General features: G+C 36.0%; 1 protein-coding gene across 8 annotated transcripts in view; it reads right to left on the bottom strand.

Annotated features, from left to right (window-relative positions):
* Positions 1-7,937, bottom strand: part of LOC143245142 (calcineurin-binding protein cabin-1-like) — a 93,496-nt gene extending 85,559 nt beyond the window's left edge. For all 8 annotated transcript variants that reach the window (XM_076491080.1, XM_076491083.1, XM_076491081.1 and 5 more), the window contains exons 1-4: positions 7,794-7,937; positions 7,074-7,157; positions 3,014-3,127; positions 193-324 (exon numbers count right to left, since the gene is read on the bottom strand). In XM_076491080.1, the coding sequence (XP_076347195.1) occupies positions 193-324; positions 3,014-3,127; positions 7,074-7,157; positions 7,794-7,796 (333 nt within the window). In that variant the 5' untranslated portion in view covers positions 7,797-7,937. The remainder of the gene's footprint in view (positions 1-192; positions 325-3,013; positions 3,128-7,073; positions 7,158-7,793) is intronic.
* Between the last annotated feature and the right edge of the window lie 13,466 nt (positions 7,938-21,403).

The raw sequence follows: 21,403 nt of genomic DNA, 5'->3' as shown, positions 1-21,403 counted from the left end.
ACAAAAAGGTTATCTGTTACATACTTTAATCAATATCCTAATTTTGTACCAATACAAAAATAATAATTTATCTTATTCTGATAAATCTTGCTAATACCTTAGTGTCTTAGAAACTATAGAAAAACAAATAAAGATCAAACATCTAATATATACCTACAGCATACTTTTACACTTTTCTATTTAAATTATTACCTCAAGATAAGAATCTACTGCATCATAAAAATTCCCTTTCTCAGCTGCTATACTGCCAAGGTTCTTGTAAGCAAGATACTTTAGAGTCAAACCTGGTGTAAGAGGTGTTTCTTCATCTTGTTTTGGAACAACCTAATGAAAACATTTGTAAACAATTTAAAATAATAACAGCCATTACTAGAACATCTCATCCTCCCTATTATTAATTTTCTTCAAGAGGTTTCAGAATATTAATAAAATGGTTGTTTTCTTTTGCACAAAAACCAAATATTTCTCTCTTTGAAAAACTGAATTTCACTATAAAACTTTCAACTCCAAAACTAATCTTCTTCCTCATCCCAAGGAAAGTTGTAAATTTTGATTAAAATCTGCTGTTGATAACTAATGTTATCTCACATACAGAAAATAGATTTCTACAGGTCGTCAGTATCATCACTATACATCTGAATATTTTTGGTTAAAAGAATAAAATCAAATAAATAAAAGAAGTCCTTGAAATAAGCAGTAACGTCATTCACATACGATAAAATTATTATTTAAAAAGTTTGAAGTGAGTTTAAAAGAAAGTTTGATGACTATATGAATGATAAGGACTGACTTTACAATTTAAAATAAAAATTATTTATTAGTAGTGTTAGTTTAGTTTAGAAGATGGAACAGCAAAGATGGACCAATAAGTTGCATGTTATTTCAAAATGTTAACGTTACTCTCACTTTTTTAATGATCAGAACTCAGAGACTGATCTTGACATCCTGATTCTGATAATAACAGATGAAGAACTTAAAGGTGGTGAAAGAGTTATTTATACATATTTACAATATTGGGACTAGTTACATGAAATTACTTATAGTACAGGTATGATGGCTTCTGAAAGGTTAATTTAGCAGAGCTCAGTACAATTCACTTTAACAGATCTGCATTATGTGCACATCAGATTTTTTGCTCATTGTGATAAAGTTTTAATGCAACTGGTAAATAAGAGAGCTTTTTTTTTATTTATTTTGTCTGGAATATTATTTCGCACTCAAACAGCATCAATGGTAAGTAATACTGGAAATAAAAACTTTAAAATATTTGCTACATGAAAGATTTAAATTTAGAACATTGATAATGGATCTTGAGAATACTAATAAAACTGCACTGATGGTATCTGTAATTATAGCTTCTGATACATCAACCTGGGCTAAAAAACATTTCCACATGGTGTTTCTACTTTAGTACCTTTATAGTATCATGAAGGGTAGAAACTCATGGAATTGGGAATTTTTTACAGTAACTTTTTAGATACTCTAAAACAAAAATGTTAAAAACAAAGAGTATTTATTATATCCTTACTACATCTGAAGTCTACATATAAGACTTCAGAAACTGCTAGTGAAGTAAGTATTCAATATCTGCACAGATCTTGAGGACTAGTTCAATGATAATTTACCATTACTGTTTGAAGTCTATGATTCACATATTTGCTAAAATATTTTCAAATTTAAGTTCAACTATTTATCACCAGATGCTCAAAGTAAGATTATTAGTTTTGAAAACATACTTCTTTTGAAAAACTTTTTTTTCTGTCATCAATATTTCTTTTTCAAGCTTTTGAAATGTATTTTCTATGACATATTTCCTTGTAGATAAAAAGTTTAATTTTTTTTTTAAATCAAAGCAAAAACTACTGGATTGACATATAGTCTTTAGTCAATTTAATCGTTGTAGTTTTTTTATAGATTTATTGTCCCCACATATTTTTACACCCCAACACTTATTAGGGGTACTGGAAGGAAAAAAATCTATAACAACAAGATAAAATGTGTGTGTGCGTGTGACCTCCATGACTCCAAAAAGAAAGAACCTAGAAACATTATATTCTGAGTACATATTACGTGAATCCTGAGGGTGTGCATCTGGATATTATTAATTATCCATGTGAGGCAAGCTAGCAAAAAAACACAAAAAAAAAACACATAGAAAAGAAATGGTTCCTTATATAAAAACTTCTAATATATAGAAAAGCCAGAGCATATTTGCTCACAATGCATTCCAACAATGGCTTTTATGTCATGTTGCTTATAAACAGAAGTACACTAGCTATACTTTTATGCTAAAATTGGTTCAGAATACACACTGAAATAATCAACTAGAATACATAAACCTAATAACCTGAGTGAAGCTGGGTACCTTTGCTAGTATGTAAACAAACCTATACATGGTATGGTAGGAGTTTGTAGTTTTTCTGGTAATAAAATGTAAAATCTTCAAACAATTGCTGTTAATAAAAGTTCTTTTTGAACATACAAGTTGACCTTTTCAAGATTTTATCTACATGTGCTGGGTTCCATTAGTCTCATATGGCAGAAAAAAAAAGCATATTGAAACTAAAAATGCTTTTACATCATGGTTTTAAATATTTATTTTTATAATTTCTCCTATTTGTTTCTAAAATAAAAACACTAATTTTTGGAGTACATGAAGAAAAAATTAACCAAACTAAATATTTAAACTTATTTTACACACACACACACACAAAATATTTCTCATATGTTAAAGATTTCTTTAACATACACAAATCACTGAACAGTTGGTCCACCTTATAATAATGAACAACGAATTTGACAAAATGTCATAACTTTATCTTTCATGTACCTAACTTAATTTAGGTTACTGTGTGGTGAAGTAAAATGGACTTGAAATCCTATGGAAATAAAAAACACTTTCTGTGTAATTTCCTGAAAATGCTATTATTCTAAATAATACAATATAATTTAAGCTTATTTCAAAATAATCACATTTTAAATGATAATTCTTATCTATAAATAAAAGTCTTACTTGGGAAAGTAACTGGGACTGCAGAAGCTCCTTGAAAGTTGCTTCAGCCTCTGAGAAACATCCTTGTGTCTGTAATTCTAAAGCTTTGTTGTACACTTCATGAGCTGCTTCTTCCTATATGATTAAACCAATAAATTAACCAGACCAGAAAATTCTTACATCATAAGAGCCAATTTAATGACAAATGCAACATGAGCAAAACAACAACTAATAAGATTATACATGTAAGTGCAAAAGCAATCAAAAAAGTACTTTCATTATACAGATGTGTCCAAGTCTACTAAAGATGAAAAACACACACACATAAATCATAAATTTAAGCAAACATAAAATAGATGTTAAATGAGTATATCGAATTAATACTGTTGTATTAATGATAAACAAACCTAGGTAAAGGTTGAGAACAGGTCTCATACATGGAAATTTATATTATGCAAATTTTTGTAGCAAATTAATATCTTTATTGCAAGAGTACTTCTTTAAATACAGGGTTGATATGTTGGTGCATAAAATGTCTACTAAAATATATTTATATGTGTTTTTTGTTTACATACATTGAAATGTGCACACGTACACATTAAGAGCGTAAGTTGCACACACACTTTCACAACAAAAACTTAACATTATTGTAATATACATATAAATAAACAGAAAATAATTTGATGGTGAAAAATAAATTAGACTACTGGAGATAAATCACCTTAAAACTTATGGGTGTATTTTACTTATCACCTTAAAACTTATGGGTGTATTTTATTTCCTTTGCAATATTTTGAGCATACACTATTTTTTCAAGCCAGAAATAAGCCTGTCAGTGAATGCCAAACTAGTGGGATATACAGATATGTACACATATACACAGTATACATATGTATATATCAATATATTTAAAGTACTTAATTTCAGAATAAAACTGTAGGAAAAAATACATTTAGTAAATATAATCTGTAACCCAGATAACACAAAATATAAACATGTACACACACATTAAACAAATTCCTAATGACAATAAGATTACTGTGGGCTATATTCATTTTATTGTATCATGCTGATATAAGAAAATGATAAAGAAAAAATATTATTTTTACTTTTATTTGCTTAAAACTTACACTTGTTTTATTTAATTAGGTAAATATACCACTTTATCAGATATTATTTATTTAAATTATGCAATAGAGAAAAGAAGGTAAATAAATATTATTCTTAGAGCCAAGCAAAACTCAGGGAAGAGGTCACTATGTAGCTGCAGGCCCAAGGTTACTGCCCAACTTGTCCATGCAGTAATCTAACACTGTTCAAAGACACCATCTTCAGCAAACAGTATTGTAAGCTAGAAAAAAACTTGCTGAATTACAATTTAGGGGCACTGTTTTTAAAAACAAATACTTTAACTGGAATTTTTATTGAATTATGTTTTTAAAATTGTAAAAGCAATCAATTTTTAGACATTCTGATATATATTAATTCAAAAATTAATTTGAACGAGTTAACATGGTTTTACCAGTTGCTCTCTAGTGTAAGATTCAATAGTATGACAAGTTACATCTATATAAAATGTTTTCTGTAATGTATAAAACATATATCACATACAAAGAGGAAACAATGAAAACTGTAAACCTACAATGTAATTTATATGATCTATATCACTTTATTTAATAGTGGAGATTTCTACATGTACTATGGAAGTCATTAAGTACTAACCTCTTTACAATAGGCAAAATTCAGTGACACACACACACACACCAGCATGAGCCTACTATTAAAACAGGCCTTTATCAGAACGTTTTTCATATTGCATGTCATCAACTTTCAATTAAGAAATTAAATATTCTCCCACCTCACCCTCACTATTTTAGTTTTATGAGTTATTTACTTCACAGAATGTCAATATATAACTGATCTCTTAACTTTTAGTGATTTTTTCAGCAAATAACATATTTCTCCAAGTAATAAAAAAACCAAACACAAATAACTGAATGGTTTTAATATTTATGTTTACTTCTCTTATTTTTTTTCATACATTTTCTGCAAAATTACTTTGATATGTTTAATTTACAATGATTGTGAACATTTTTTATTCATTTTGGTGAGAAATCTTTTTCTAGGCGAAATGTTTCTACTGCAAATACAACCCAATACTCTGTTCCATGTATTTCTTTAAAGTGTACAAATTTTACTGTAAAATACCCATTTTTTTAATGTAGTTAAATGAATATAAAATCATAGAAAAAAATTAATCAGTAATTATTGTGTAGTAATATCACTACGAGTAAATGTAAACTTTTTCTTATATTTTCCATTTAAGATAACTTCACAGAAAATTCAAATCACCTTGTGCATTATTTAGAAGAAGCAACAGATTAGTTGGGATAAAAATAAATATATTTTATTTTTAACACATTGTAAAGGAGAAGATCAAAGAGCCATTAGAACTAGGGTCAATCAGAAAAACAAATTTTTTTAACTTTAACAGCTACAAAATTTCAAAACAACACTTTCAAACTGTTGGAATATAAAGTTTATCACTTACAAAAACATTTAATAAATATGTACCTAGCTAGGTCTTGAAACTAACATTAATTAACAATACAATATAGATATAAATGTTAATTATTCTTTCAATAAATAAAGAGATCAGGAAGAAGAACCTCAGGAAGAAAAACTTAATTCCAGAATAACAATACTTTGTATTCAAATAGCTTCAAGATCAAAAACAATATCAAGTATCAATCAGCAATAATAAAGTGAACTACTTTCTTTAAGCTCAAAGCAGGGTTTTTATTTGGTGATTAGATCATGAGATAACATCTCATGTGACTAGTTAATTTACATAATTCTTCACAACATTAACATCAACATCACTGCTAATACAAAGCCTGTGTCAGTTTCATAATATATACATAAGAAATACATGCTCTAGACCATTGGTTCTTAACCTGGGGGTTGTTTGAAGTTTCTCGGGGGATCACAGAAGGTTTAAAAATTATTAAGGAAATCACGGAGCAGTTTGTAGTTTTTGTGGCAAATGCCTGTAACTGCCCACCAACGAGAAACACGCTGAAGTGCAGCAGTTGAACCACGTCGAAATGCTTGTTATGCAACCACCTATCTAATTTTGAGTAAAAATGTTCATACATTACGTTTTGAACTGCCTAAATTTTTTTTAACTATATAATATTAATACATCGAACTTAAAATTTAAATATCAAAGTTTCCATTGTATTTAGTATATTTTCTCACTATATGTATATATATTATATTAACCTTCACACTGAGTGAGTAAGTAGGTTTTGTATGACGTTCAGCAATTCCATGGATTTTGCATTTGTTTAGCACTTGTAGCATTTCTCAAGGTCATTTATTTGTAACATTTTCAATAAATTAGAATCTTTATACAGTTTTGTTTTATTCTACCTTTATGCAAAGTTCATCATTACAAAAATTATTATAGGGGTCATGGTAATACCCTGGAGAGTCTCAGGAGATAAGACAATGAAAAAGGTTAAGAACCACTGCTCTAGACAGAAGAAGGGTTAACACTTGAATATAACCAAATATTCATACCTAAACCAAATGATGGATGAAATAACAAATCAATAGTATACAAAATAGTATATACAACAGTATCTCACAACATATATTATAAAATAACCCTTTTTAATACCAAACAACACAATACAAACTAGTTATTTTATTCCTCACTAACAATGAACTAAATATTAAGATACCTAAAAAAACTACTGCATTTTAAAGCAAGATTGAATTTCTCAAATATTTAACAAGTTAAAAATAATCTCTATAAAGTTGTTGTTTTTCATCTTTGGCTTTCAAAAATGACAAGTCCTAGTTTTAAATTTGTTAAAAACTACTATACTCGAGACAAGATTAGTTACAATTGAGACTAAGCACTTAAAAGCATACATACTACAATATTTACAATCAAATCACTAAAGCACAAAATGAACTTGGGTATCATCTAATAGAAGAGAAATGATATAAAACAGAATGTATGAACTTTGGATAATGTGAGAGGTCATGACCAAACAAACTATACACACACCTGAACTTCTTTTGTGACCAAATCTTCTGGCTCTTCATTTTCTGAATCTGAATCAAAGCCTTCATTCAGAGCACTGAACTTTATCTGAAGTATAACATAAAAATCTATGAAATACAAATAAAGGTTTATCACATATTTATGAAAATACAAATATGAGTAACTAAGAAATAGTTGTTGTTAAAAATATTGTGATTTTAGCATTCAGACATGAACTTAAATAAGTGAAAATACAAATTTTGCTTTTCCGTATAAGTATTATTTACATATTTGCCATTCTACTTCATGGGTATAGCAGTCTCTTATTCTTTAAGTTGGTGAATTATACTCTTTATTTAAAAGGGTATTCTCCTCAAAATACATTTTGTTTTACATATTTAGCACTGCAGCTATCTCTGAATTTCTGATTTGTGGAATTATATTTCTTATTCATTTTAAATGCTGAACTTTTTAATTACGTCACATTACACTTTGGTTTGCTGGTTTCCAACACTGTACACTAAAAGTCTCATTACTATACAACTACAAACGCACGTTACTGTCATTACAGTTTACTCGTTTTACTGCACAAAGTTACTCCAGTGTTGAGTGTCAGTAATGGTAATGCACTACTCTGTACACTTTAAAATTGAAGTTTCCGATAAAACTCAATTCTCTCTCCAACTACAACAGTAAGGTGAGCTTCAATTTCAAATTATAAGTATAAAAAACTTTAAATCTCACCATTTGATTCTATCTGCACATCAAACCCGCCATTAACCGCTTCCACCTTTTCTCGACATCTTGTAAAATAATTGTTTTATTTATTATTATTAATATGTCAACTGAATTTATTATGTAACTTGTTTTATTCATACTTAATCTCTTAATCTTATTATTGCAGAAAATTTATTGATCCATATATTTATAAAATGCTTTTATAATTTTTTCGGTTTTCCTCTCCGGGATGTCTCTCTTGTCTCGTTAGTAGAGTTCACTTTTTCAGTATTATAATTATGTCATCAAAGATGGATCCTCACAGAATGCAATATGCATACTTTTATTTGCAGAATTAAAAAAAAAAATCAAAATAAGTGTTGCTGTTTAATTAGTCGCCTTGTGTTTTCAGTTACACTAATTTTTGTTGGAAAATATATTTTCATTAATTAATGTCATGAATTATTTTAAGTAAATAGATAGAAAGAGTTCGTTTTTTACTGTTTCATTGTCAATTATAAACGTGTCTAAACATATGTAAGATAATAACAAACCCTGGAAAAAGAAGTGGTTGAGGAAAAATAACAAGAAGAAAGTATATCCTTTATTGTCAAACAGGCGATATCGGAATATGTCATCCTTTGCAAATCGTAATTTATTATGTCAGTAAATACACACAAAAGCTATTATGACATCTAAACACTCAGAATAAAGCAATGAAATTTAAAGTCAGAAAATATTACATGATCTCATAATATGGGGGATATTTTTTTATGTTTGTATGCATTCTAACTATAATGCTGTCATTTGTTGAATTAGAACTTCACTACAGAAAAAAGGAAAACTGAAATGAGAGAAAAGCCAAATCAAATGCCCTACTTACAAAAGACAGTCATATCTCTATTAAACATTTTGTAACAACAGTTTGCATAAAGGTTAGTAGACAGCAGCAGCTATTCGATATTCTAAATTAGCAGTAAAACACTCAATATTTATATATTTTTCAATGTTTCAGTATGACGAAGTGCGATCATTGAACAACCTTCATTGAAAGATAGAGGAGAATCGGGTAGTAAAGTATTAAGAAATAATGGAACGTTGTAAACAGCTTATTGCGTGATTTATTTTTGACTGAAATTAAGAATCATCATAAAACGCCTCAACCCACCTGTCCATGCCCGGCCGTTCATATATTTAAAGGCAAAGGTTCCAAATTTCCTTTCGGGCACTTTGTAGTGTACATTAAATATAAATATTCTTAATTTCGGCCCGGCAGGGCCAAGCGCGTTAAGGCGTGCACTTCGTAATCTGAGGGTCGCGGGTTCGAATCTCCGTCGCACCAAACGTGCTCGCACTTTCAACCGTGAGAAAGTTATAATGTTACGGTCAATCCCACTATTCTTTGGTAAAAGAGTAGCCCAAGAGTTGGCAGTGAGTGGTGACCTCAAGCTGCCTTTCCTCTAGTCTTACACTGCTAAATTAGAAACGAGTAGCGCAGATAACCCTTGCGTAGGTTTGTGCGAAGTTCAGAAAACAAACAAGTATATCAAATAAATAAAGTGTGGGTACTCAGAATTGTTTGTAAGTTGTTTGATTGTTTATTTGAGAGCAAAGCCACATTAGACTATTTGCTGTATTTACAGGGGGAAATCTAACCCCGAATTTTAGCGTTGTATATCCATAAATTATGGATCGTTGTTGTGAGATATTAAAATATCTTAAGATTTGACGTTTAAGTTGCAAGCCATGTAGAAAGTTCATAAAATTCAGCAGTACCATATTTTAACGACTTGAATTTTTAATCACAACACCTCACGTCAGAAGACAAAATCAATGTCTGAAAGCGTGTTGCAATTTTAAAAATGCAAAATATCTTTTAAAAGCCTTAATAGATGGTAGAAGCTTCCAAGAATTCAAAACCAAAACTAACTGGTGGAGAGATATTGCAGATACATTTGTAAACACCAACATTATATTAGAACATGTCTTACAGATCTTGTATGTGGTATTTGTGAGATACAGCTCACCGTATCAACAGTAAATTAACTATTACTCCATCATATACGTATTATTTTTCAGATGTTTATCTAAGAAGTATGACATTAAGGTATCTAATTTATTTCAATAAATATTATGTTATCATGTTTCGTCTATAAAAAAAAACTAGATGAAGTACCCTCCATGTGGATGGAAGCTAAGTAAATGTATGATTAAGGAGCTTTCTCTGTGTTGGTATTTGGGTAATTGTGTGGAATACCCTGGAGGGTCAGGTGCACTAGACCTCTTCCTCCATCCCGTACTTTGATGGTATGTCTTCAACGTATGTACCACCAGTTGTACCTCATTTTCTCATCCTGCATTCTCTTTCAGAAAAATCTTTAGGGCAAATATCCACCTTTTTATTCAGAAGGGACTGGATAGATTTGCTGGCTCTCCAAAGTTGGTAAAGAAGCTTCGATCTGGAGACATATTGGTTGAAACATCCACATGCCAACAGAGTGAACTTCTTTTGAATTCAAAGGCATTTGGGAATGCATCTATTGTATGATTAAGGAAAGGTTTGTTTGTTTGTTTTTGAAATTCGCGCAAAGCTACACAAGAGCTATATGCGCTAACCGTCCCTAATTTAGCAGTAAGACTAGAGGGAAGGCAGCTAGTCATCACCACCCACCGCCAACTCTTGGACTACTCTTTTACCAACGACTGTCACATTATAATGCCCCCATGACTGAAAGGGTGAATATGTTTGCTGTGACGGGGATTCGAACCCGTAACTTTAGGATTACGAGTCGAGCTCCTTAACCACCTGGTTGATTTGCCGTTTTATGGCCAAAGCAACTAAGCTGTCTGTGCCAAACATCCAGTAAAAAGTTAAAATCAAATTAAAAGTATTAAAATTCGTAAAAAGGATTGTTTGTTTGTTTGTTTGTTTTGGAATTTCGCGCAAAGCTACACGAGGGCAATCTGCCCTAGCCATCCCTAATTTAGCAGTGTAAGACCAGAGGGAAGGTAGCTAGTCATCACCACCCACCGCCAACTCATGGGCTACTCTTTTACCAACGAATAGTGGGTTGACCGTCCCATAATAACATCCCCACAGTTGAAAGGGCAAGCATGTTTGGTGCAACGGCGATTCGAACTCGCGACCCTCAGATTACGAGTCGAACGCCTTAACCCGCCTGGTTCGTAAAAAAGAATCAAGGTAAAAAAAAACAAAGTTTAATTTTTGAATTAAAAACATAAACAGTATGAAATACAATTTTTATACTTAGTGTATAGCAGTAAGAGAGAAGTTACAGTAATGCTAGTTTTAAAGGACTTTCTGCAGCATGTTCTTATCATAACTCGCCAGAATGACTAACAGGTAAGTTCAAGCATCAGCGTCAGTCACCTGAAGTTGGCCTTTCCAGTTCTGGTTTTGAGTTATTTGACGTCACGACCATTTTCAGAAAGTAAAGTAATAAAAATTTTAAAAGATTTTCTGCAGTGTAATTTTGATCATTATAACACGCCAGGATGACTCAAGATAAGTTCAAACATCAGCGTTTGTCACCTGAAATTGACCTTTCCAGTCTTGCTTTCGAGTTATTTGACGTCACAGCCATTTTCTAATTTCATATCGAACTAGTTGTACTTCAAAAAAGGAATCATAACAAGGGTCTAATTTATGAATTAGAAACTTAAATAGTGTTAGAAAGGTCAATGACCTTAAAAAACTAAAAACAGTTGTAAGGTGGACAATGTCACCATCGCCGATGACAATGTCGAACGTTATGTGTAAACCTTGATACAAAACATGTCTAAAATGGTGCCGTCGTTGAGAGTCATATCGACGGTTAGACAGTAAAATGTGGCTTATTGTGATTTGAATGTCACATAGACAACACATTGGTGCATCACTCCCAGATAAAAGAAAACGATGAGTTAATAAACTGTGACCAATGTGTAGCCTGATTAGGACAACATCCCCTTTCTGATTCTTATTGAAACAAGACAGCCAAAGTCCAACAAAAGGTTTTATTTGGAAAAGCTTGTTTTCACGATGCTCACTTCAAGTCAACTGCCAACTGGCACGGAGACGAGCCTTGAATACAGGACCATAGTTCGTGTAATGAACAGGCACAGTAGTGATAGTGCCAGAGCAAACAGACTTCGGTGCGTTGTCGACGAGCTTTTTCCCGCGAATACCATGGCCTGATATCCAAAAGAACTGGATAGAAGTAGATGTTAAATAAAAATGGGCCAGTTGGTTTTGAATGTCAGCAAGAAACGATTCCAGGGCTAACATAGAGCTAAGTAAATCGATATAAATAGTACAGTTTGTGTACTGCATAGCTTCTATGTGATCCAGGGCAAAAGAAATGGTGTACAATTCGACAGTGAGCACAGAAACTGTAGAAGGGATTCTTTGTGCAATAACCGAATCACGGCAAACAAAAGCAGAGCCCACAGAGTCATTGTTTTCAAACCATCTGTATAAATAAGAATGGAAGGATGGTTCAAAAGATGTTTCGCAAATAATAGACGGTACTTCTAATCAAGAGTATCTGCCTTCTTCAGATGGTTCAATGAAAGGTTACATTTGGGGATAGTAATTAGCCATGGTGGGATGAGATGATCTGTGGATACTGCTGTATCCTCCAAAGATAGACCCAATTCATCCAACTACACTTTGAGATGAAGGCTAAAAGGGACAATGGCAGACCATCTATAATGAAAAAGTGTGACCTACTGAGGAAGGAAAATACAACCTCGTGTGTGATGCTGTGGTAAAGTTATGAAGCATACGTTAAAGATAGATGCAAACAACGAAGGTGTAGAGGAGGTTCATGTGACTCCATGTACAAACTCTGAACTGTAGAAGTGCAGATGGCTCCTGATGGTGAACAGGGCCCAACATATTCAAGGCTGAAGTCCTGGTAGAGCCATAGACCACAGAGCCATAGTTTAGTTTTGACTTAATAAGAGCATGACATATTTTTAACATGGAACATCGATCCACCCCACCCCCCTCTAAGAGGTGGAAAAGAGGTACGTAGAACGTTCAGTGCCCTTGTACACTTGACATGTAGTTGCTTTATGTGTGGAATAAAGGTCAGCTTACAGTCAAATATAAGCCTCAAGAACTTTGCTTTAGAATCCACGGGAAGCACAACTTCACCAAAATGGAGTTAAGGATCAGGGTGAATACCTCGTTGATGACAAAAGTGCATGCAAACAGTTTTGGAGAAAGAAAGGTTGAAACCATTTGTTGTGGTCCACGTCAGCAAATGATTGAAAGCAGTCTGTAGCTGCCGCTTAATTTACCTCATATATGATGACTGACATGAGATGTGGAAGTCGTCAAGAAAGAGACCATTTGCAACTGTAGGGGTTAGTTGTCCAGTGATGCCATTAATCTTTATAATGAAAAGTGTGATACTCAAGACACAGCCCTGAGGGACTCAAAGTTCCTATGGAAAAGAATGGAACTCTATTCGCCGATTTATTAAAAAACATTTTAAATAAAAATCAGCAAATTGCCTCGCAACCTAAACGAGTGGAGGTCTCACAAGATACCATACCTCCATGTTGTATCATAAGCTTTCTCAAGGTAAAAATACAGAAACAAGATGCTGTCGCTTGAGAAAAGTTCCCCGATTGATGTTTCATGTCGAATCAAGTGGTCCATGGTGGATCACTGTCTTTGGAAACCACACTGAGAGGGTGATAGGAGGTTGTTTGATTCAAGGAACCAGACAAGACAAGCGTTAACCATCCTCTCTAGGATCTTACAGAGACAGCTCGTCAAAGTAATTGGACGGTAGTTCAAAGGAATCTTGGGATCCTTCCCAGGTTTAGGAAAAGGGAGAAAAGAGGATGAATCTGAGGAAACACTCGCACCTGAAGGAAATAAAACTGGGCAGTCACTGGAAGGAGTGATAGGGACAGAGATGGAAACAGACATAGATACGTCAACTTTTTAAATTATGGAGGGTGCAAGATTCTTAAGATGTTTTGCAAACGACTCTGTTGGAGGCACGGAAAGATCTGTCTGTACTCCCACTGTGGTAGTAGAATGGAGTAAAGCAGCATATGTCCGAGATGAAGTTGGGGACAATAATTTACGAACTTCTGACTATGTGATATTATTAACAGTCTTTAATCATTGCACCTCTTTCTCTTCTACCCATTTAGGGCAAGAAATAGAGTAAGAGGGGTGTTGACCACTGCACTTAACACAGTGTGATTCTAGGTTGTACTCGTAAGTGTCGTAGCCTTTACCACCACAACGAGCACATATCAAAGAACCATGACATGATGTTTTTGAGTGACCAAACCCCTGACACTGGAAACATCTGAAAGGGTTAGGAATGTAAGGCTGTATCTTGAAGTTCAGATAACCAGTTTTGACTGTGACAGGAGAACGAGGTAATGTAAACATTAGTATCAAAACATTAGTGTAGTCCATAATTTTGTCCTTAGGGGTGAAGATAAGGCGCACTGCAGTACGCCTTGGCTGGAGAAACCAGAAAGGATTTCCAATTTGGGAATGTTCTTTAAATCCCTCTCAACTATAACTCCTCTGGAAGAATTCAAAGTCGCATGGGGAGTAACCTCAATTGGTATATTCCCTATGGATTTTGATTTCAAGAGGAGTTTGGTATGTTGTGGAGAAAATGTTTTCACCAAAATGTCTATATAGTGCAACTTCTTTACTGACTTTGGGGAGCCAACAAGTCCCTCTAATCTCTTATGATTGAAAAATGGAGACATTTGTTCCAAGTATTTCTCAGATAAGGAATGGGTAATCATAAATCGAGGTGTAGAATTTAGCTGTAATATTGTCTGTACAACAGAGTCGTCCATGCGTGATCGTTTTCCAATGATCTTTTTTGTTCAATTTTATTTATTTTGTCAGAAAGAGGGGTATCCATAATAAAGAAGCTATATTTAAGTGCCCACTGACCCCACCCATCATGGATCCCTACGAGGGGAGGCACTAAAGTGCCAAACAAGATCCAATGTCAGGGTTTCGTTAACGCTATATCCAAACACCAGCATCAGATACAATGTCCACAACACCTATTGAGAACATCCAACACTGGTACTTGGTTGATCCTAGCCCAAGTAGACCAGCCAATTGACCCTAAGGGGGCTACCCCAACGCCGACCGTCTACAAGAATTCAAGGTTGAAGTGATGTGTTAGGGTTGGACCCCAAACACCAGAATCCTCTCCTCTCCTTCACGGGTCACCATGCACGGTAAACACGTGGGTGGATCTTTAGATCCTAGAGGATGGTAAACTGAAAGAACAGAAACTTCCTTGGGAGGTCCCCTCACCACGTACAGGAATCCATATCAAATGGTCAGCTACCTCGCCGATTAATGACAGGTCATCTGAACTCGCCATGGACTCAATGAACCTCCATACCAAGTTAGATAAAGATCCATCCACAGGAGGCAAAAAAGTGGTAAAAAACGTAAGATCCAGAATTGAAAATTTGTATGTACCTACTAAACCTTCAAACCAATTTTGGTGAAGATACTTCCACACCCTGTAAAGTATTTACCTTGACATACAACAGACAGTACTGTTATATTCATATCTAGAGATATCACGTTGTTTTGAAAGTGTTTTTTTTTATTTCGTATTGATAAAGTCACTTAATAGCGTTGAAGTAACTATGTGTTGAAAATGCAAAGTAAACTTTGACTCAGTTGGTGAGGAAAAAATTATTACTTACTTGAACTGTTACTTATGTGTGCAAGATAAGTATGCTCCATCTAGAGTCTAGAAAGTTCTAACCCAAACTAAATTAATTAGAAACATTGAGTGCTTTACGATAGCATTTTATCAATAAATTAATCAGTATAATTCACTACATCTTGCTTCTTTAAGCCGACTAGAAATTAATAACGTCTTCAAGAGTTATCTTTATATAATAGATAAAAAGTGCAAACTTCCACTTTATTTGTTTGTAAAATTAAAGATGAAAAACACCGTCACTACAGTCATCTGTACTTTTTAAACCTAAATGGTTCATGATAAGGGTTTCGATAAAAGAAAAAAAGTGTCACTCTATGCGCTATAAAAAATATCAACATATTTTCTATACTTCGATGACGATTATATGTAACGTGTTATATTTTTCAATTTTTGATAGAGTAAGGGAATGTTTCATGAGTTCTAATTTAGGGCCCGGCATGGCCAAGTGTGTTAAGGCGTTCGATTCACAATCCGAGGGTCGCGGGTTCGAAACCCGGTCGTACCAAACATTCTCGCTCTTTCACCCATGGGGGCATTATAATGTTACGGTCAATCCCACTATTCGTTGATAAAAGAGTAGCCCAAGAGTTGGCGGTGGGTGATGATGACTAACTGCCTTCCCTCTAGTCTTACATTCCTAAATTAGGGACAGCAAGCGCAGATAGCCCTCGAGAAGCTTTGCGCGAAGTCCAAAACAAACATTCAAATTTAGAACATCTTATGCTTTTCCACCCAGTTCTTATTACTTCATAAAATTGATTATTCCTTCCCTTCCTCAAATCTGAATTTTGTTACGTAATCATCAAAATATTTCAAACCCGTCTCCGCTGTTATAATACTTACTCTTTAAAAATGAACGGTATTTGTGTATAAAGTGTGACGTTTTAGGGAAATCCGACAGGTTTGGTGTTTTATTTATATTTACTAATATCCAGTGCCGGATTAACAATAAGTCACGTACCCCAAGGCCACCTACATTGGAGAACTGAAATTATTTGTAAAACTAAATTCACAAATAATTTTTTGTTTATTTTTTATAAATATATTAATAGATAATTTTACCCTGTATAATAATTGCTGAAAGAATGAGGACAGACTACGTAGAATTATTTTACTATTAACCTTTATATTTTCTACAATTTTATTCAAAACTGATTTGAAGCAACATTCACCTTTGAATTATACTTTTACTTATATTTGTAAAAACGGCTGGTTGGGTTGAGAAAATTTTTTATGCAGAGGAGCGAACAACGTTTTGACCTTCTTCGGTCATCGTCAGGTGAACCTGACCAGCCGTTGTTTTTACATATATTTTTCTCTACAAAAGTATCATCACTGATACTTTTACTTATTTCTATTGTATAACCCCTGAGGATCGTTTCGACCCTGGTATAAAATTACTTGAATACAAGGAAGAGATTTCGATTTTCTTTTGTAGGTCCCCTCGGTGTGGATTCCTGTACGTGGTGAGGGGACCTCCCAGGGAAGGTTTTGTTCTATCTGGTTACCTTCCCTGGGATCTAAACATCCACCCACGTGTTTGCCGTGCGTGGCGATCCGTGAAGGGGAGGAGAGGATCCTGGTGGATGAGGGGTCCAACGCTAACACACCACTTTGGCCTCGAATTCCTGTAGACGGGCGGCTTTTGGGTGGCCCCTTGGTCAATCGGCTGGTCCACGGCTAGAGTCAACCAAGTACCAGTGTTGGAAGTTCTCAACGGGTGTTGTGGACATTGTGCCTGATGCTGGTGTTTGGGTATAGTGCTCACGAAACCCTGGCGTTGCTGCATTGTCCTTGCGTGACTTTGTAGTGCGTCCCCTTGTAGGGCTCCATGGTGGGTGGGGTCAGTGGGTACCGAAATTTTTTCTTTTTCCTATGGATCCTCTAAAAAATTTAAATAAAATTGTAAAAAAAAACAGTCAATGGGTAAGCGACCACGTCTTGAATACTCAGAACAGCAATCTTCAACATCAGTAACACACGTACCTCATTTTCTTATATTACATTATCTTTCGGAAAAACCTTTAGGGCAAATGTCCCCTTTTTTTATTCAAAAGGGACTAGAGGGACTTGCTGGCTCTCCAAAGTCAGTAAAGAAACTTCAATCTGGTGACATATTGGTTGAAACATCCACATCCCAACACAGTGAACTCCTCTTGAATTGAAAGGCAATTGGGGATATACCTATTGAGGTTACACCCCATGCTACCTGGAATTCTTCACGAGGAGTTATTGTTGAAAGGGATTTGAAGAACGTTCCCGAGTCAGAGATTCTCGCTGGTCTCTCCACTCAAGGAGTTTCTGCAGTGAGGCGCATCTCCACTCGCAAAGATGGAGTTACACTGCCAACAAATACCCTCGTTTTAACATTTACTTCACCACGTGCACCTGCCACCATCAAGGCAGGTTATCTCATTTGCAGGGTTCGGCCATACATACCAAACCCTCTTCGATGTTTCCAATGTCAGAGATTCGGCCACTCAAAGACATCTTGTCGTGGTTCCCTGACATGTGCTCGTTGTGGAGGCAAGGACCACGATGCCTATGACTGTGACATGAACCCACATTGCGTAAACTGCAATGGTTCTCACCCTCTTACTTTCATTCTTGCCCAAAATGGTTGGAGGAAAAAGAGGTGCAGCGTTTGAAAACGACACATAACATTAGTTATCCTGAGGCTCGGAAATTGCTGTCCACAACTCCATCTCGGACATATGCTGCTGCACTTCATTCCACAACTACAGTGGGAGTGCAGACAGATCTCTCTGTGCCTCCAAGAAAATCGTTTTCAAAACAAATGAAAAGCCTTTTGACTTCCGTGGTTAAAAAGGTTGATGAATCGACTTCCACACCCATCTCTGTTCCTCCCATACCTTCCAACAAACCTCAAGATCCACGTCCTTCAGTTTCAAATACAGGCATTTCTTCTGATACATCTTTTTCTCCCACCACAAGAGACAAAACAATTATTCGTTCGCGTCCTCAGTCACTGGATTCCCCTTCCAATAACAAAAACCTGCCCACCCGACCCAGAGCAGGATCCATGGAGGTTGATAGACCTCCTCCGACTAAAGACAGTAAAGAAAAAAGACGTGGTCGTATACAGAAGGGTTCTCCAGCCACTTCATCTACCCGTTCTTAAAAATGGCCACCTTGATACAATGGAACTGTCGAGGTTTACGTTCTAATCTGGATGATATCAAAACGCTGATTGCTTTCTACCATCCTGTTTGTCTTTCTTTACAAGAAACATTTCTCAAAACTGCTGATACTGTCTCCATTCGGCAGTTTTCTCTGTACAGAAATGACAGGTTGTGTGATGGTCGAGTACATGGAGGGGTGGCACTGTTGGTTGATCAACATGTGCTCACCCTGTCTTTGTCACTCAACACACCCTTGGAGGCTGTAGCCATCCGTGTTTCCTTGGATCATACCATCACTGTTTGTTCTCTGTACTTGTCCCCTGGAGAGACATATGATCAATCAGATCTTGATGCTCTCGTTGAACAATTGTTATCTCCATTTCTAATCCTAGGGGATTTTAATGGACATCATCCCCTCTGGGGAAATGCTAGTATTGATGGGAGGGGCCGATCTGTAGAGCGGATGCTCTCTGATCACAATCTTTCTCTTTTCAATACTGGTTCTTCCACTTACTTTCATGCACCTAGTCAGTCCTATACCGCTATTGATCTCTCAGTTTGCTCCCCTTCATTATTCTCCCATTTTTCATGGAAGGTTGACAGTAATCCACTAGGCAGTGATCATTTTCCGATCCTTTTGAGAGAGACTGGCCGTGGTCAATGCCACCCTACCCGCGTGCCCCGGTGGAAGCTGGATCAGGCAGACTGGTCCACTTTCACTGCTCTCGCAGAACTAATCCTGCCATCGTAAATCAGCCATCATTAGACGACTGTGTAGCAGCGGTAACTGACTGTATTACACATGCAGCTGCTCAGTGTATTCCTAAAATTTCGACACGTTTTCCACGATATCCTCGTCCGTGGTGGAATCCTGCTTGCCACTTAGCACGGAAGGCTCAAAAGCGGGCCTGGGATACTTTTCGTAGATATCCCACACTTTCAAACCGGGTTGCTTTCCAACGGGCCCGTGCACATGCTAGGTGGGTAAGACGTCAAAGCCAGAAGAAATCTTGGATTAAGTTCACAACCAGCATATCTTCTACCACCAGTTCCAAGATCACATGGGACAGGATTCGAAAGGTTAATGGGCACTACAATTCTGTCCCTCTCTCGATCTTACTCTCTGATGGTCAGGAGGTGACTGATGTTCGGAACATCGCTAACATTCTAGGTGAAAGCTTTTGCCGGGTATCTAGCACTTCTGCTTGTTCCTCCACCTTCCTGGCCATCAAGACTCGGGCAGAGCGATCACCTCTTTCCTTTCGAACTGACTGTTTCTTTGACTATAATTTCGCTTTACCCTGGTGGAACTAAAATTGGCCCTTCATCGGTCTGCCAGTACGTCTGTTGGACCTGATGATATTCATTATGACATGCTGCACCATCTACCTCCTACTTCTCTTAATGTCCTTCTGATTGTTTTCAACCGGATCTGGCAGGAGAATGTTTTTCCTGATGCCTGGCGCCAGGCTATTATTTTACCTTTCTCTAAGCCAGGGAAAGATCCCAAGATTCCTTCAAACTACCGTCCAATTGCTTTGACGAGCTGTCTCTGTAAGACATTAGAAAGGATGGTTAATGCTCGTCTTGTTTGGTTCCTTGAATCAAACAACCTCCTCTCGCCCACCCAGTGTGGGTTCCGTCGACAGCACTCCACCACAGACCACCTAATTCGTCTTGAAACATCTATCAGAGAAGCCTTTCTCAACTGCCAACATCTTGTATCAATATTCTTTGACGTAGAGAAAGCTTACGACATAACATGGAGGTATGGCGTTTTGCGAGACCTCCATACATATGGGTTACGTGGCCATCTACCCATGTTTATTAAAAAAATTTTAATGGACAGGAGATTCCAAGTTCGTGTGGGTTTGATACTTTCCCGTTCTTTTGTACAGGAACTTGGAGTCCCTCAAGGCTGTGTATTGAGTGTTACACTCTTCAGTATAAAGATAAATGCCATCACTGAACAACTCCCTCTCACTGTTGCGAATGGGCTGTATGTCGACGACTTTCACATCTCATGTCAGTCGTCAAACATGAGATATATTGAGCGGCAACTACAAACCGCCCTCAATTGTGTACGGAAGTGGACTCTGGCGAACGGCTTTAATTTCTCTCTCTCTAAAACTGTATGCTAACACTTTTGCCGTCGACGGGGTGTTCATCCTGATCCTGAACTTCATATCGGTGAAGTTTTGCTGCCAGTGGTCCCGGAGACCAAGTTCTTGGGGCTTATCTTTGATCGTAAACTGACCTTTATACCACACTTAAAGCAGCTTCGGGTCAAATGCACAAGAGCACTGAACATCCTCCGTGTTCTCTCTTCTACCAGTTGGGGGGCAGATCGCTGTTCAATGTTAAAGGTATATCGCGCTCTTATAAGATCGAAACTCGATTATGGATCAATGGTCTATGGCTCTGCCAGACCCTCGGCCTTAAAGATGCTGGACCCCATTCATCACCAAGGACTTCGACTCTGCACTGGGGCTTTCCGTACCTGTCCAGTTCAAAGTATATACATTGAATCTCATGAACCTTCTCTACACCTTCGCCGTTTGCAACTGTCTTTACAATATACTTCGAAACTTCATTCCTTACCAAAGCATCCCACCTGGAAATGTGTTTTCCTTCCTCGGTGGGCAGTACCTTTTCAGAACAGACGATCTGTCATTGCTCCGTTTGGCCTTCGCATCCGGGCGCAATTGGATGAATTGGGTCTGTCCTTGGATAACATTGCAGA

The sequence above is a fragment of the Tachypleus tridentatus genome, chromosome 2, assembly GCF_004210375.1.
Source record: "Tachypleus tridentatus isolate NWPU-2018 chromosome 2, ASM421037v1, whole genome shotgun sequence".
NCBI classification, from domain to species: domain Eukaryota; kingdom Metazoa; phylum Arthropoda; class Merostomata; order Xiphosura; family Limulidae; genus Tachypleus; species Tachypleus tridentatus.
This window is presented reverse-complemented; position numbering and strand designations above follow the sequence as displayed.